The sequence below is a fragment of the Oncorhynchus kisutch genome, linkage group LG8 (assembly GCF_002021735.2).
Source record: "Oncorhynchus kisutch isolate 150728-3 linkage group LG8, Okis_V2, whole genome shotgun sequence".
Classification (NCBI taxonomy): Eukaryota; Metazoa; Chordata; class Actinopteri; order Salmoniformes; family Salmonidae; genus Oncorhynchus; species Oncorhynchus kisutch.
In genome coordinates this window covers 66,156,061-66,170,776 of record NC_034181.2, presented here as the reverse complement: position 1 = coordinate 66,170,776, position 14,716 = coordinate 66,156,061, and the positions used below count along the sequence as shown (strand labels likewise).

Genomic DNA, 14,716 nt, shown 5'->3' with positions numbered 1-14,716 from the left:
ATGTTTATGAAAGGAGTTTATACTATCTTAGGAAGAGAGACTGTATATGTGTCCTTGTTGATAACCATGGTCCTTTCATATATGCATTACCATTAGAATCTCTTACCAGTCTCTCTCTCTTCTCTCTCTGTGTCTTCAGGCCTGGATGCGATGAACACCTCATGTAGGCATCAGCATGGACAGCTGTGAGTCTCCCGTGGTTTCTGGGACAGACGATGGGCTCGGCTCCTCCACCACCTCCCAGCAACAGCAGCAGCAGCATTACCCTCTGCAGACCTGGAACGATCACTCTAACTCACAGGTCCCTCCCAGCAGCCAGCCCTCTTCCCTGGAGCCCCTGTCTCTCTCTGCACCCTACCCCTCTGTGAGAGAGCCACAGCAGCAGCAGCATCCAACCCGGACCCCACCCCTGGCCCACAGCGACAGCTCCGCCTCAGGCCAGCTGCACCCCAGAAGAGAGGAGCTCAACGAGGAGCAGGAGGGAGTGAACTGCGGAGAGGAAGAAGAAGAATTGGAGGACTTGGATGAGATGGAGATCGACAGCTGTTTCCCAAGTCTGCAGCCCTTCCCCGGAGTACCCATAGCTCCTGGAGGAGGGGGCATGCCCACGCTGCTACGCCAGCAGCCCAACCGACGAAGGGGTGTGGCGGAGAGCGGGAGTGAGGAAGGCGAGGAGGAGGAAGAAGAGGAGAGCAGTGATGTGGAGAACCTGGCTGGAGAGATAGTCTACCAGCCGGACGGCTCAGCCTACATTGTTGAAAGTCTCAGCCAGCTGATCCAAAGTGGAGGGGGTGCGGTGCCCGGCCTGCTCCCCACAAACTCTCTCCCCGTGGCGGGGAAGCCGGGGGAACCTGCTGGGACCTCATCCTCGGTATACCCTCAGATCATCAACACGTTCCACATAGCCTCGTCGTTCGGGAAGTGGTTTGGTTCCTCAGACCAAGGTTTCCCCAATACCTCCACCCTGGCAGGCCTCAGTCCTGTCCTGCACAGTTTCCGCGTCTTCGATGTGCGGCACAAAAGCAACAAGGATTACCTGAACAGTGACGGGTCTGCCAAGAAGTCCTGCGTATCCAAAGATGTTCCCAACAACGTGGATTTCTCCAAATTTGATGGGCTGGCCCTCTATGGCAAGGGAAAGCCCATCCTCATGTGTTTTCTCTGCAAACTGTCCTTCGGCTACCCGCGGTCTTTCGCTACTCATGCCGTCCACGACCACCGCATGACCCTGTGTGAGGATGAGAGGCGACTGCTGGGGGACAATAAGGCATCTGCCATCATCCAGGGCATCGGGAAGGACAAAGAACCCCTCATCAGCTTCCTGGAACCAAAAAACAAGAGCTTTCCTATGCCGGCACCCTCCACCATGGTCCCCATGAACTCTGGCCAGAGCTTCTATGGCACGTTCAGTGGGATCCACCTGGAGGCAGGGAGCAGCAGTGGGGGCAGCGAGGCCCTCCTGAACAAAGACTCTGACTCCTCTGGCCTCCAGCAGCAGCAAGGCTCCCTCCTCTCTCTGGGGGGGCTGGGCAACCCCAAAGCACCTGCTCTTACCTCAACCCCAGGCCCTGCCAAAGACTCCAACACCCTGCCCAAGCAGGGAGGGAGAACAGAGGGGCCTGCTGGGAAAGAGGGGATCCGCAGGCGGGAGCACGGGGACAAGGAGGGGCAAGAAGGCAAGGTACGTTTTGCTAGCCAGGAGGGGGGCTCGGAAGAAGAGGAGGAACTGTTATTAGAGGAAGAGGAAGACGAGGTGGAGGAAGAAGGAACTGCGCTGGCCTGTGTTGGTAACAGTAGCAGGGGCGGTGGAGAAGTGGGGAAACCGGCTGTATCAAACCAAAGCATTTCCAAATCTCCTTTATTAATACCTAGTAGCGCTCTCCAGCCTACTGCCTGCCCATCTGCAGCCAGCCCCACGCTCAACAGCAAAGCCCCAGCTTCCACTTCTTCTTCCTCTGTCAGGGAAGAGGGCTCGGCAGACGGTGGGGGGAGGACCTCGGAGCTCCCTCTGAGCTTTAACTGCCAGGGGCCCACTGTCCCCATGGCGATGGCAGCTGCAGCCAGCAGAGGGAGCGAGGACTTCGCCGCTGGCACCTCCTCACCTCTGGCCTCCAACTCCGCCGCCGACGAAAGTGCCAATCGAGATAGTGCCACAGCTCCTGAACCAAATGATTGCCCGGCAGAGGGAGAGGAGGACAGCGGAGCCCTTCTGCACCATCACCACCTGCACCATCACCACCACCACCTCCACCCCTCAGCCCACTCCCACTCTCACCCACACCCCCACCCAGGGGGGTCCTGTGAAATGGGCGGTGGCGGTGAGTGCCCTCAGAACCACGGGCCTGGAGGAAGTGGGGTGGAATGCCCCAAATGCGACACCGTCCTGGGCTCCTCGCGGTCCCTGGGCGGACACATGACCATGATGCACTCGCGCAACTCATGCAAGACACTCAAGTGTCCCAAGTGCAACTGGCATTACAAGTACCAGCAGACCCTGGAGGCCCACATGAAGGAGAAGCACCCAGACTCCGGTGGCTCCTGTGTGTACTGCAGCAGTGGCCAGAGCCACCCGCGTCTGGCCCGTGGAGAGAGCTACACCTGCGGATACAAGCCCTTCCGCTGCGAGGTCAGTACTTCAACCTAGTCAGTTGAAGATCCAACCTAGTCAGTTGAAGTACTGACCTCAGCCTAATGACTAGTATACTGACAGGTGGTAGGACTTTGAATAGAACTTTAGCACAATGTGAAATATGTTGATATGTTGACATGTTGACTGATATGACATATCAATCAACATGTCATGATATGATTTATATTTCATGGACTATAAGTTAGAGGCAACAAAGATTTCCACTTTACAACATGAGCAAAAATGAACGTCCTCTCTCTATTTTCTAGGTGTGTAACTACTCGACCACCACCAAGGGCAACCTGAGCATCCACATGCAGTCGGACAAGCATCTGAACAACATGCAGACCCTGCAGAACGGAGGCTCCATCCCCTCCACCGAGCAGCAGGTGTTTGGCCAGCACCCTGGAGGGGTCGGAGTGGTGACCGTGCCCTCTGTGACCCAGGCCAGCACCCACCACCCGCCACACCACCACCACCCCACCCAGTCCTCCGCCCACATGGCGGGGCCCTGCGGTTCCCCCTCGCCCACCAAGCCAAAAAGCAAGCCCACGTGGCGCTGCGAAGTGTGCGACTACGAGACCAACGTGGCGCGGAACCTGCGCATCCACATGACCAGCGAGAAACACATGCACAACATGATGTTGCTGCAACAGAATGTGACCCAGATGCAGCATGGTCGGCTGGGCCTGGGGGCCATGCCCTCTCCCTCCGAGGCCGAGCTCTACCAGTACTACCTGACCCAGAACATGAGCCTGCCCCCAGGCCTCAAGATGGACCCGGCTGGAGCTGAGGCCCAGTTCCTGCTGGGAGGCTTCCACCTGGACCCCAACATGGCCGCCTTGGCCCCCCAACTAGGTGAGCTCCCTCAGTCTGCCTCTGCAACAGTGGAACAGTGGGAGCCATTCTGCCTCTTCCCTCAGTACTGCCTCAGGTCACCACAGAGAAGGCAGACTGCAGTTCAGTACGAGTTCACAAGGGGTGGGATCGCTCTCACTGCTACCAGCTGTTTATTTTTAAACATGAAATACACAGTTATAAACAGTATGTGTCTAAATGGAAGATTCAGCTTTGATTTAAAAAATGCTTAACTTTTTAACCCATTTAGACATAGGCTAATTGTGTTAATTTATTTACTGAATGTGTGTAGCGTGGCCAGTAAATGAATGCATGAATGGTAAGTCATTTTATATTTACATTCAATGATTTTTAGTTTTAGTGATGAATATAGAATATAAAAAAATCCCCATGAGAAACAGCAGAGCAGCCATTTCTCTGAACCGACATGCAGGCAAAGGGTTAACCAGGGAACACATTAGCCCTCCCTCCCTCTCACACACACTCTATACACACAAACCTATCTTTCATGTTGGCAGCGGTCTCTTTCTTTCTGTTTCGGTTGCCCGAAGGTACACCTGCCCTACTGAACTTAACATCATTTGCCCTTTTTCCAAGCAAAGAGCCCCATTGAGATAAAAGAGGGGAGGTGAAACAACGGCAGTGTATAAAACACAAGATTTCTAGAGGGTGGACCTATCTCACAACAGTCCCTTTCTGTCTTAGAGTAACAGACGACTTGTTAGTTGTTACCATATGACAGTTTCTCTCTCACCAATGTGCCGGAGCTGAATCAATATCTTCCCCGTAAAAGAGGGGATCCTCTCCAGGCTGTGGCTTTGGTATTAGGATAGTGTTTCACTCCGGCTCATCTGAGAAGAGTGGACCTTTAGACCCAAGGCTAGTGAAGCTATCGGTGGAGCTTCAGTTTGGGACTTTTGGGGTTGATTTTAGAGAAAGCTGGCCCTGGTTAAAAAACGACCCAAGCCATTAGAGTTATGAGAGCTTTTTTTGTCTCCATCAGTTATTAAGTGGTGTAGGTAGAACTTCTCTGAACGTTCCTTAATAGCCTCAAATATGCCCCCCAAACTCACACATCCACACTTCACTTCACTTCATAACACACGTAGGAGTTTAGTTTACATTTCCAGTCTATGTCACTCTATCTGGGTCACACTGACTGGGAAAGTCCCCCTGTGATACCTTGTTTTCCTCACAATAGGCTGCGGGAGGGAGAGAGGAAGAGAGAGAGAGCAGCTAAGTGAGCCTTCCTCTTGTTCGCCCATGTCCTCCAGGCCTCCGCTCCTCTGAACATCAGCGTTTTCATGCCATTATTTCCAAACTGCCACTGAACTCCGCCACTGGAGCTCTCTTTTTTCCCCCAACGTTGTAATTGCAGCTATAAATTTTATCTTGGTCAAAGAAGGGAGGAGTAGAGGGCCCAGTATGGGTAATTCAGCGGCATAGCTGAGTGTTTGGCGTGCCAGTTACAACCCCACAGTTTGTACAGACTTGTCTCCAACTGTCGCCGGTTCAAAGACACAAACAAGAATTGATTGCTGTGACTAATTTTGTATCCCCTCTCTTGCCATCTGGTTCATTTTCCTGTGAGGGAAGGTTTAATAAGCATGTTACACGGAGGCAATGATGAGGCATTACTCTCAGCCCTAAAACGACCACAGTGTCATCCCCAGCCACACACATTTTGATTGACTGTACACACTGATACTCTCCATCACACACACGTCATATCTCTGTCTGTGCAGCTCGAGGACAGATAGTATCCGTCTGTACCTCCCTCCCTTTAGTCCTCTTTTCCACTGTGTATTTCTGACTTTTGAGGACATTGTTAGACAGAGAGGGAGATGACAAATCCTGACCTCACATGATCTCGCCCTCTTGATAATCCTTATCCTCTGGACTGAGCTGCTGCAGATACAGAGAGAGGGGGGAAAGAGAGGGGGGAAAGCGATATGGGGGAGAGGGGGGGGGGGGTGGGGGGGGGGGGGGGCTTAGTTATTGTGTGCTCTACTTTGTTGTCCAATATACTGCCTGAATGCTGCAGCATCTAGGTAGAGCTCTCTGAAAATCCAGCCAAGCTGGTCCACCACTAATCTTTTGGAAGTTCCACCAAGCCCTGTAGAGACACGTTAATATATTTACAGCCTGGACTTGGACTCTGCTTATGTCAAAGACTAGAGTTTCCAAGATTTCCCAATGATGTGTGTTTATCTCAAGCCTTTTAATGTTTTTGAAAGTGAAAATATTTCCACAGCGTCCTGCCTCCCTTTCCCTAAACATTGATACGGACTGACAACGTCTCAGTCAAAATATTCTAGGTTATATTTAACAGAGGCCTGCTTACATCTAAAACACATGTAGGGACCGCAGGCTGAACCTATTCTCACACAGCCGTGAAGGCAGAGGTAATCACTGTGTCTGTGTCGGAGCATGGAGTCTACAGTGGAAAAGAGTGTGAGAGCCACACAGGAATGAGAGAATAAGGATGAGGAATGGAGAGGAAGAGATAGAGATAGGGGTAGTAACTAGTGAGGTGACAGAGAGAGAGAGAGAGAGAGAGACAGAGAGAGAGAGAGAGACAGAGAGAGAGAGAGAGAGAGAGAGAGAGAGAGAGACAGAGAGAGAGGGAGAGAGAGAGAGAGAGAGAGAGAGAGAGAGAGAGAGAGACAGAGAGAGAGAGAGAGAGAGAGAGAGACAGAGAGAGAGAGAGAGAGAGAGAGAGAGACAGAGAGAGAGAGAAGGGGGGCCCTGGCTGGAGAGGTGGATCTGTGAGTGATTTCAGAGGGCTTCACAGAGGTCTCCCTTTCCCGGCTATAAAAACTCAGGTAATGGAGAAAAGTCAGAGAGCAGGCTGCATACTGCAGCAATAAATAAAAAGAGGCTGCTGGAATTAATTTAGTGTAAAGCCAGGCAGGGTCAGGCAGTGCGCTCCGTCTGGGCAGTGATAGATTAAAGATCAGCCCCAGCCACTCTTACCTCATTTTTACCGCCTCCTCCTCCTCTTCAGACTGTAGATATGGTTGTTTGTGTTGTTGGATCTGGATGCATTGTTCTTTTACTTCCCCCTCTTCGCTCAGTACCGAGGAGGATTCATCTGGTAGGTGTCTGTATCGATTTAGCAGCTATGTGAAGTCGAAAAAGGCAGGAGAATCCAAAGAGAAAAGTGGATTTTTTGTATTATTATTCTGTGAACAAGGGCACTGGATTTGATTTACAGTAATGTATGCTTGGGAACTCTTTAGTTCTCTTGTAATGATAGAATAACTTTCTTTTTCTGCGGAGCTCACGGCCTCTGGAGTTGATTTAGTGCCGGGCCGTGAAAGTGCACCAGTCCAAACAGGACGACGTGTATATCCTTACTCTGGCAGTGCAACGTTTCTGCACCCTGCGAAAAAGTCCAGACTTTCTTTCTCTCGGCTCAAAGGAAGGATAATCTTGATTTAATCAAATTAGGTACATAAATACACACATGCATATTATCCTCAGAGGGGTATTGGAACTAGAGAGCAAATCCACTTTGACTGCAGAGGCAAACATGGCTCTTTGTTGAAAGTTGAACCGTACACCTTTCACTTTTCCTAGGACATTTTCCCATGCTGAGGGAGGCTCAAAGAACTGAGAGCCCCTTTGGAAAACCCCATGCTTCCACCCCTCTAAGAAACTCTAAATAACTCCTGATGTCCAGAAAAGTACATGTAACACAAAGTGAAATAGATTGATAGCTAGATAGCAATAATCCCTGAAAGCTGTACTTAGAATTCAAAGTTTGTGAAATTTGAAAATAACCAACTGACCGTCTGCATGTAACCATCTAAGCACTCTCTCTCTCTCTCTCTCTCTCTCTCTCTCTCTCTCTCTCTCTCTCTCTCTCTCTCACTCTCTCTCTCTCTCTCTCTCTCTCTCTCTCTCTCACTCTCTCACACACACACACAATTTCTCTCTCTCTCTTCCCTCCTCTCCCTCTTTCTCTCTTTCTGTCCCCGGTGCTCAGTAGGTGGGGAGATCCCCATGGACATGCGGCTGGGCAGCGTTGGTGGTCAGTTGGTGTCTGAGGAGCTGATGACCCTGGGGGAGAGCTTGTCGCAGACCAGTGACCCCTCCCTCAAGCTGTTCCAGTGTGCCGTGTGCAACCGCTTCACCACCGACAACCTGGACGTGCTGGGCATGCACATGGGTGCTGAGCGCAGCCTGCCTGAGGAGGAGTGGCGCGCCGTGGTGGGCGACTCGCACCAGTGCAAGCTGTGCCGTTACACCACACAGCTGAAGGCCAACTTCCAGCTGCATTGCAAGACCGACAAGCATGTGCAGAAGTACCAGCTGGTGGCCCACATCAAGGAGGGGGGCAAGGGCAACGAGTGGCGCCTGAAGTGCGTGGCCATCGGCAACCCGGTGCACCTGAAGTGCAACGCCTGCGACTACTACACTAACAGCCTGGAGAAGCTACGCATGCATACCATCAACTCCCGCCACGAGGCCAGCCTCAAGCTGTACAAGGTACGTGCTTCACCTTCACCTCTCATCCCTCCTTTCACCCTACCGTTCTCCCCTTCCACCGTTCGTCCCTCTTCTCTTCTTCCTTCCTAACGTTACATTCCTCCACGGTACTCCACTGCAGACCTCTGGATTCTGCTCCGCTGCTAGCCTCTTCCACCGGTCATGAATGATGGCCCTGTTGTCTAACCCTTCTGTTCACAGGGCCCATAGAGAGGAGTGGGCAGGCTAGAACATGGCAGGTGGATCCGGGTAAGGAGGACAAGGGGTGAAATCACTAGGAGAGGGATGAAGAAGTGTGAGGAGACAGAGGTTTGGTGTTAACACTCCTCGGAGCGGGAAAGGCAGAATCGTTCTCGACAGCCGTATTGATTTTCTCTGGACTTGGAGCTTCACCTTCTCCTCTAATCATTCCATAATAGCCAATGGATGAACACTCTCTGAACAAATGGCCATAAATCTAACAGGCCTGATTCCACTTAGGCACCTATCCTGTGTGTCTGCGGCTAGACTAGGGAAACTCTGTGTTTAACCCAACCTGGCATGGCTACATAGACGGCTAACACAATCACACACACACACTAAGACGTAAACAAACACATACCGTTCACCCACGCATTCACACATCCACACAACTGTAGCTCATCACACTGCTCTGTCCCCAAACACACTGTGCCTTTATTTACACAAAGACTCTGCTCCATTCTCAAGTGTTAGGCTATTGGAAAGTAAATGGGCAAAACAAACAATATATTCTACTGGTTTTATACGAGCTTAACTCTTATTTTCTGTCTTTTTGCAGTATAACTGCTCTTGGCAAATAGTGTAATATAGGAGGGGGGGAAATGAGGAGACATTATCTTGTTTTTAATCACATTAAAAAAGCTAGGGTAAAATATACCAATTGAAAACCCTCTCCAAACGCCTGTCTCTCTGGCCCTACTGAAAGCCCCCTGCTTTATGAATGGTTCCTGGGATCCGCTGATGTTTTTATTGCAGGTTTCCTGTCTGCAAGGCCTTTGTAGTGAGAGATCCTATAGTAACGGATACCAAAATTAAAATCAACACTTAGAGGGAGGTGTGAGGCTCTGCTCCCAGGTTGACCATTAGGAGGGCCGGAGGGAGCAGGCTGTGTTGACGCTTGGTCAGGGTAGGGGCCCGGCCGGCGTCCCAGAAGCTTCTGGGCCTGGAGAGAGACAGAGAGCAGGGTTATAGAGGAGCAGGACTGGAGCAGTGTCTCCACCACTCATGCCCAGACATGTAGCCAGGATATTTACAAATACCACACTGATTAAAATATGTAACACAATCTGTAGGACACGTTGGGCCTGGCCTGTGGAGGCAGAGAGGCTGAGAGGGGCCTCCTAGTGCCCCAGGCTGGGTTCATCCTCACTGGGCAGGGCTGGGGTAACGCTAGGCCTGGCCTGTGGAGGCAGAGAGGCTGAGAGGGGCCTCCTAGTGCCCCAGGCTGGGTTCATCCTCACTGGGCAGGGGTGGGGTAACGCTAGGCCTGGCCTGTGGAGGCAGAGAGGCTGAGAGGGGCCTCCTAGTGCCCCAGGCTGGGTTCATCCTCACGGGGCAGGGTTAACCCTGGGTGTTCTCTGTGCCACTGAGACAGACGGGGCACTCTGCTCACACTTGACCGAAATAGATGGGCCCTGACATCCTGTATATCCTCCTCACACCTGAGGTGGAAACAAATGTTTTGTCTGTAAGGAGAGTGAAGAGTTTATATTACATTGTCTATCTGTCTGCCTTCCACTTTATCATGTGCCAAAATGGTGCTTTACTGTAGAAAGTTGACATACTGTATGCGGTAATACGACTGGATTAAATATGTACAACACATCCTAGCATGATCGTTTTCCACCACTTAAGCCTCTTAAGATGGCTCCATACTTCTTAAAGCCAATTGATCTCCAGAGAAAGAGAAGTATCTGCCCAGGAATGACCTGAGCTCTCACCCCCGGAACACAGAGCCCGGCTGGCCCTCACGAAGCAGGCAGCTCCCATCACTCCAGACATGTGTAGTGGCGAAAAAAAGATGTTCACAACTTGACAAGAATTATTACTGCATTTCACAACCCACAAATGTGATTAGTGGATGATAAGTACATGGTTCTGAGGCCTAGCTCACTGCATCACGGGTTGGCTCCCCACTTGACAATGTCACAGCCTTTGTGACGTGTTGGATTTCCAGTCCTTGTAGGCTGACAACCAGCCAGGCAGGCAGAACACCACAGCACAGCAAGCCCTTGAGCTCAGCCACAGCCTCAGCCACAGCCTCAGCCACAGCCTCAGCCTGGCAGATTATGCAAGGATGAAGAAAGGAAAAAAAGGAAAATAATTTCTTCTTCCCAAAAGAAATGTGATGCGAATAGCAGCATTTTTTTACCTTTTTGGGGAGAAAATAAATCATCAAGTCAGCATAAACAGGCTGTAAGATGTGGGAGATCCTTGGGACACTTCACCCAAATCAAACTGGTTTGCATTAAACAGGCCCTTTGTGTCCACGGCTCCGTATAAATTGGAGCCTGTAATTACTGAAATTAAAAAGGAAGGTTTAAACTGAGGGCTAAGCTGGATGGGATAATTTGAGAGTCTGTGGTATGTGGCCCATATTAGGGCTTTCTAAAAATACCCCCCCCCCCCACCACCCCACGTATTGGAATGTCCCGAAAGCCCACGGAAAACTTGAGAGAGGCTTCCTCACCGCATGGACCACCACGCAGTGGGGGTGATGCTGCAGTCTCTTCCTGACTCCCTTGTGCTGGGTTTGGAGACACTCAAACTGGAGCATCACTTTGGCTGCAGTTGACACACCCCTGACACACCCCTCTGAACTTTCACCTTCCCTTCATGTCTCCCCACTCACTGTCGGCTTTGTAGTGGCGGTAGTGATGTCATGATGGTCACCCATAAGCTCAAGCAGATGGCCCTACACTATAATATGCAGGTCACCCCAAAGTTAAGCTCTCTTTTATTGGAAGCTTCAGCTCCCCCACTCTCCCTAGAGACACTCTGGCCTGGAGAAATCCACCTTCTACTCCTGATTTACAGTTATTCACAGTTACCTTATGGTAGTAGTAGTAACACATCCCTCCAAATGTCTCTGACAGAGACTCGCACAGGTTTATTAAACGTTCCCAGCAGGCCTCAGGTGCTTGTCTGTAGGATGCGTAAGAGTGGAGGGGAGGCTGGGAGCCGGCCAGCTCCCTCCCAGTCCCAGGCCTGAGCTGCTGTACTCTGCCTCACTCTGCTTCTGCCCACACAGGATGGGTGGAGCCTGGGCCGGCCAGGCCTCTGCTTCCATGCAGGAGTTTGGGGAAAGGGGAGGAGCATGGAGGGCTAGCTGGCTACCTTCCTTGTCTCGTGGGCCGGTACGATCTGCGGTAATTGAGATTGATTGGATGTTATTTTTCCTCTTGCAAATGTAGTCCATTAGCTTGGCACATGCATAATCAGTTTAGAGTGCAGTTAGCTGAATGTAATCATGTTCCTCGGTGTCTGCTCGCACAAAATCCACTCCAGATGCCGCTTGGCCGCGGAAAGAGAGGAAGAAAGTGCCGTCACTATCACATGGGGAATCTTTAACCAAGAAAGCCCCGACACCCCTCCCTCTGTCCTGGCCCTGCTCTATTAAACACACAACTGTACAAACTCTCCCATAGACACACACACAACTGTACAAACTCTCCCATAGACACACACACAACTGTACAAACTCTCCCATAGACACACACACAACTGTACAAACTCTCCCATAGACACACACACAACTGTACAAACTCTCCCATAGACACACACACACAACTGTACAAACTCTCCCATAGACACACACACAACTGTACAAACTCTCCCATAGACACACACACAACTGTACAAACTCTCCCATAGACACACACACAACTGTACAAACTCTCCCATAGACACACACACAACTGTACAAACTCTCCCATAGACACACACACAACTGTACAAACTCTCCCATAGACACACACACAACTGTACAAACTCTCCCATACACACACAGACTGTGTACGGCGACTGCCTACCTTACCCCCGAAAACAGACCTTCAGAGCAGATCACATGTTCTCAAGTCTTAGCTGCTAAGACTAACGCGTTGCTGACTGGGACCCAAGCCCGGCCCACTAACCAGCGCAAAGCATCTGTATCTTGGACGCCTCTCCTCTCCTTATTTTCCCCTCCAGTGAGATCCAACTGGATAACTGAGCGGTTAGGAAAGAACATGTCTGAAAAGCATAATAGGAGCAAAATGTGTGTAATGTAAATGAAGGGATTAGTTGCTACAAGGAAATGCATTAAGGTGTTTCAGTGAGGATCCTACTCAGCACAGGCACTCTGGTCCTCTGCCCCAGACTACACACTGATCTCCCATTAATGATCATAATTATCAGGATTGATTCCAAATCCTCCTGACCATCAGAGGAGAGGGGAAACCATCATCATCGTAACGAATAAGTAATGGTTTCACTCCAGAAAGGATTGTTTTTTATTATCAAATAAAAGTGGAGAGAGTAATTTGGAGTTAAAGTCACCGGGGAGCATTTAATCGCTGTTGGGATCCAATCCGTCATGGCTCTTTCATCTGCCAGCCGATCAGCCCAACCTCAGCCCCATCAGGAGACAGACAGACACTCACCACCACCACCAGACAGCAGTTAGAGGAGGGGAGGGGGAAACAGACAGACAGACACTCACCACCAGACAGACAGACACTCACCACCACCACCAGACAGACAGACACTCACCACCACCACCAGACAGCAGTTAGAGGAGGGGAGGGGGGAAACAGACAGACAGACAGACAGACATTCACCACCACCACCAGACAGCAGTTAGAGGAGGGGAGGGGGGGACAGACAGACAGACAGACAGACACTCACCACCACCACCAGACAGCAGTTAGAGGAGGGGAGGGGGGAAACAGACAGACAGACACTCACCACCACCACCAGACAGACAGACACTCACCACCACCACCAGACAGACAGACACTCACCACCACCACCAGACAGACAGACACTCACCACCACCACCAGACAGCAGTTAGAGGAGGGGAGGGGGGAAACAGACAGACAGACACTCACCACCACCACCAGACAGACAGACACTCACCACCACCACCAGACAGCAGTTAGAGAAGGGGAGGGGGGAAACAGACAGACAGACACTCACCACCACCACCAGACAGACCACCACCACCAGACAGCAGTTAGAGGAGGGGAGGGGGGAAACAGACAGACAGACACTCACCACCACCACCAGACAGCAGTTAGAGGAGGGGAGGGGGGAAACAGACAGACAGACAGACAGACAGACACTCACCACCACCACCAGACAGCTGTTAGAGGAGGGGAGGGGGGAAACAGACAGACAGACACTCACCACCACCACCAGACAGCTGTTAGAGAAGGGGAGGGGGGAAACAGACAGACAGACACTCACCACCACCACCAGACAGCTGTTAGAGGAGGGGAGGGGGGAAACAGACAGACAGACACTCACCACCACCACCAGACAGCAGTTAGAGGAGGGGAGGGGGGAAACAGACAGACAGACACTCACCACCACCACCAGACAGACAGACACTCACCACCACCACCAGACAGCAGTTAGAGGAGGGGAGGGGGGAAACAGACAGACAGACACTCACCACCACCACCAGACAGACAGACACTCACCACCACCACCAGACAGCAGTTAGAGGAGGGGAGGGGGGAAACAGACAGACAGACACTCACCACCACCACCAGACAGACAGACACTCACCACCACCACCAGACAGCAGTTAGAGGAGGGGAGGGGGGAAACAGACAGACAGACAGACAGACAGACAGACAGACACTCACCACCACCACCAGACAGCAGTTAGAGGAGGGGAGGGGGGAAACAGACAGACAGACAGACAGACAGACACTCACCACCACCACCAGACAGCAGTTAGAGGAGGGGAGGGGGGAAACAGACAGACAGACAGACATTCACCACCACCACCAGACAGCAGTTAGAGGAGGGGAGGGGGGAACCAGACAGACACTCACCACCAGACAGCAGTTAGAGGAGGGGAGGGGGGAAACAGACAGACAGACACTCACCACCAGACAGCAGTTAGAGGAGGGGAGGGGGGAAACAGACAGACACTCACCACCAGACAGCAGTTAGAGGAGGGGAGGGGGGAAACAGACAGACACTCACCACCAGACAGCAGTTAGAGGAGGGGAGGGGGGAAACAGACAGACACTCACCACCACCACCAGACAGACAGACACTCACCACCACCACCAGACAGCAGTTAGAGGAGGGGAGGGGGGAAACAGACAGACAGACAGACAGACAGACACTCACCACCACCACCAGACAGCAGTTAGAGGAGGGGAGGGGGGAAACAGACAGACAGACAGACAGACAGACAGACAGACAGACAGACAGACACTCACCACCACCACCAGACAGCAGTTAGAGGAGGGGAGGGGGGAAACAGACAGACAGACAGACATTCACCACCACCACCAGACAGCAGTTAGAGGAGGGGAGGGGGGAACCAGACAGACACTCACCACCAGACAGCAGTTAGAGGAGGGGAGGGGGGAAACAGACAGACAGACACTCACCACCAGACAGCAGTTAGAGGAGGGGAGGGGGGGAAACAGACAGACACTCACCACCAGACAGCAGTTAGAGGAGGGGAGGGGGGAAACAGACAGACACTCACC

General features: G+C 51.7%; 1 protein-coding gene across 1 annotated transcript in view; it reads left to right on the top strand.

Annotated features, from left to right (window-relative positions):
• Positions 1-14,716, top strand: part of LOC109895393 (zinc finger homeobox protein 3) — a 184,757-nt gene that overhangs the window by 63,314 nt on the left and 106,727 nt on the right. Inside the window, 4 exon segments of the mRNA XM_031830911.1 lie at positions 140-2,626; positions 2,899-3,487; positions 3,780-3,806; positions 7,479-7,981. Of these exon segments, the coding sequence (XP_031686771.1) occupies positions 176-2,626; positions 2,899-3,487; positions 3,780-3,806; positions 7,479-7,981 (3,570 nt within the window). The 5' untranslated portion in view covers positions 140-175.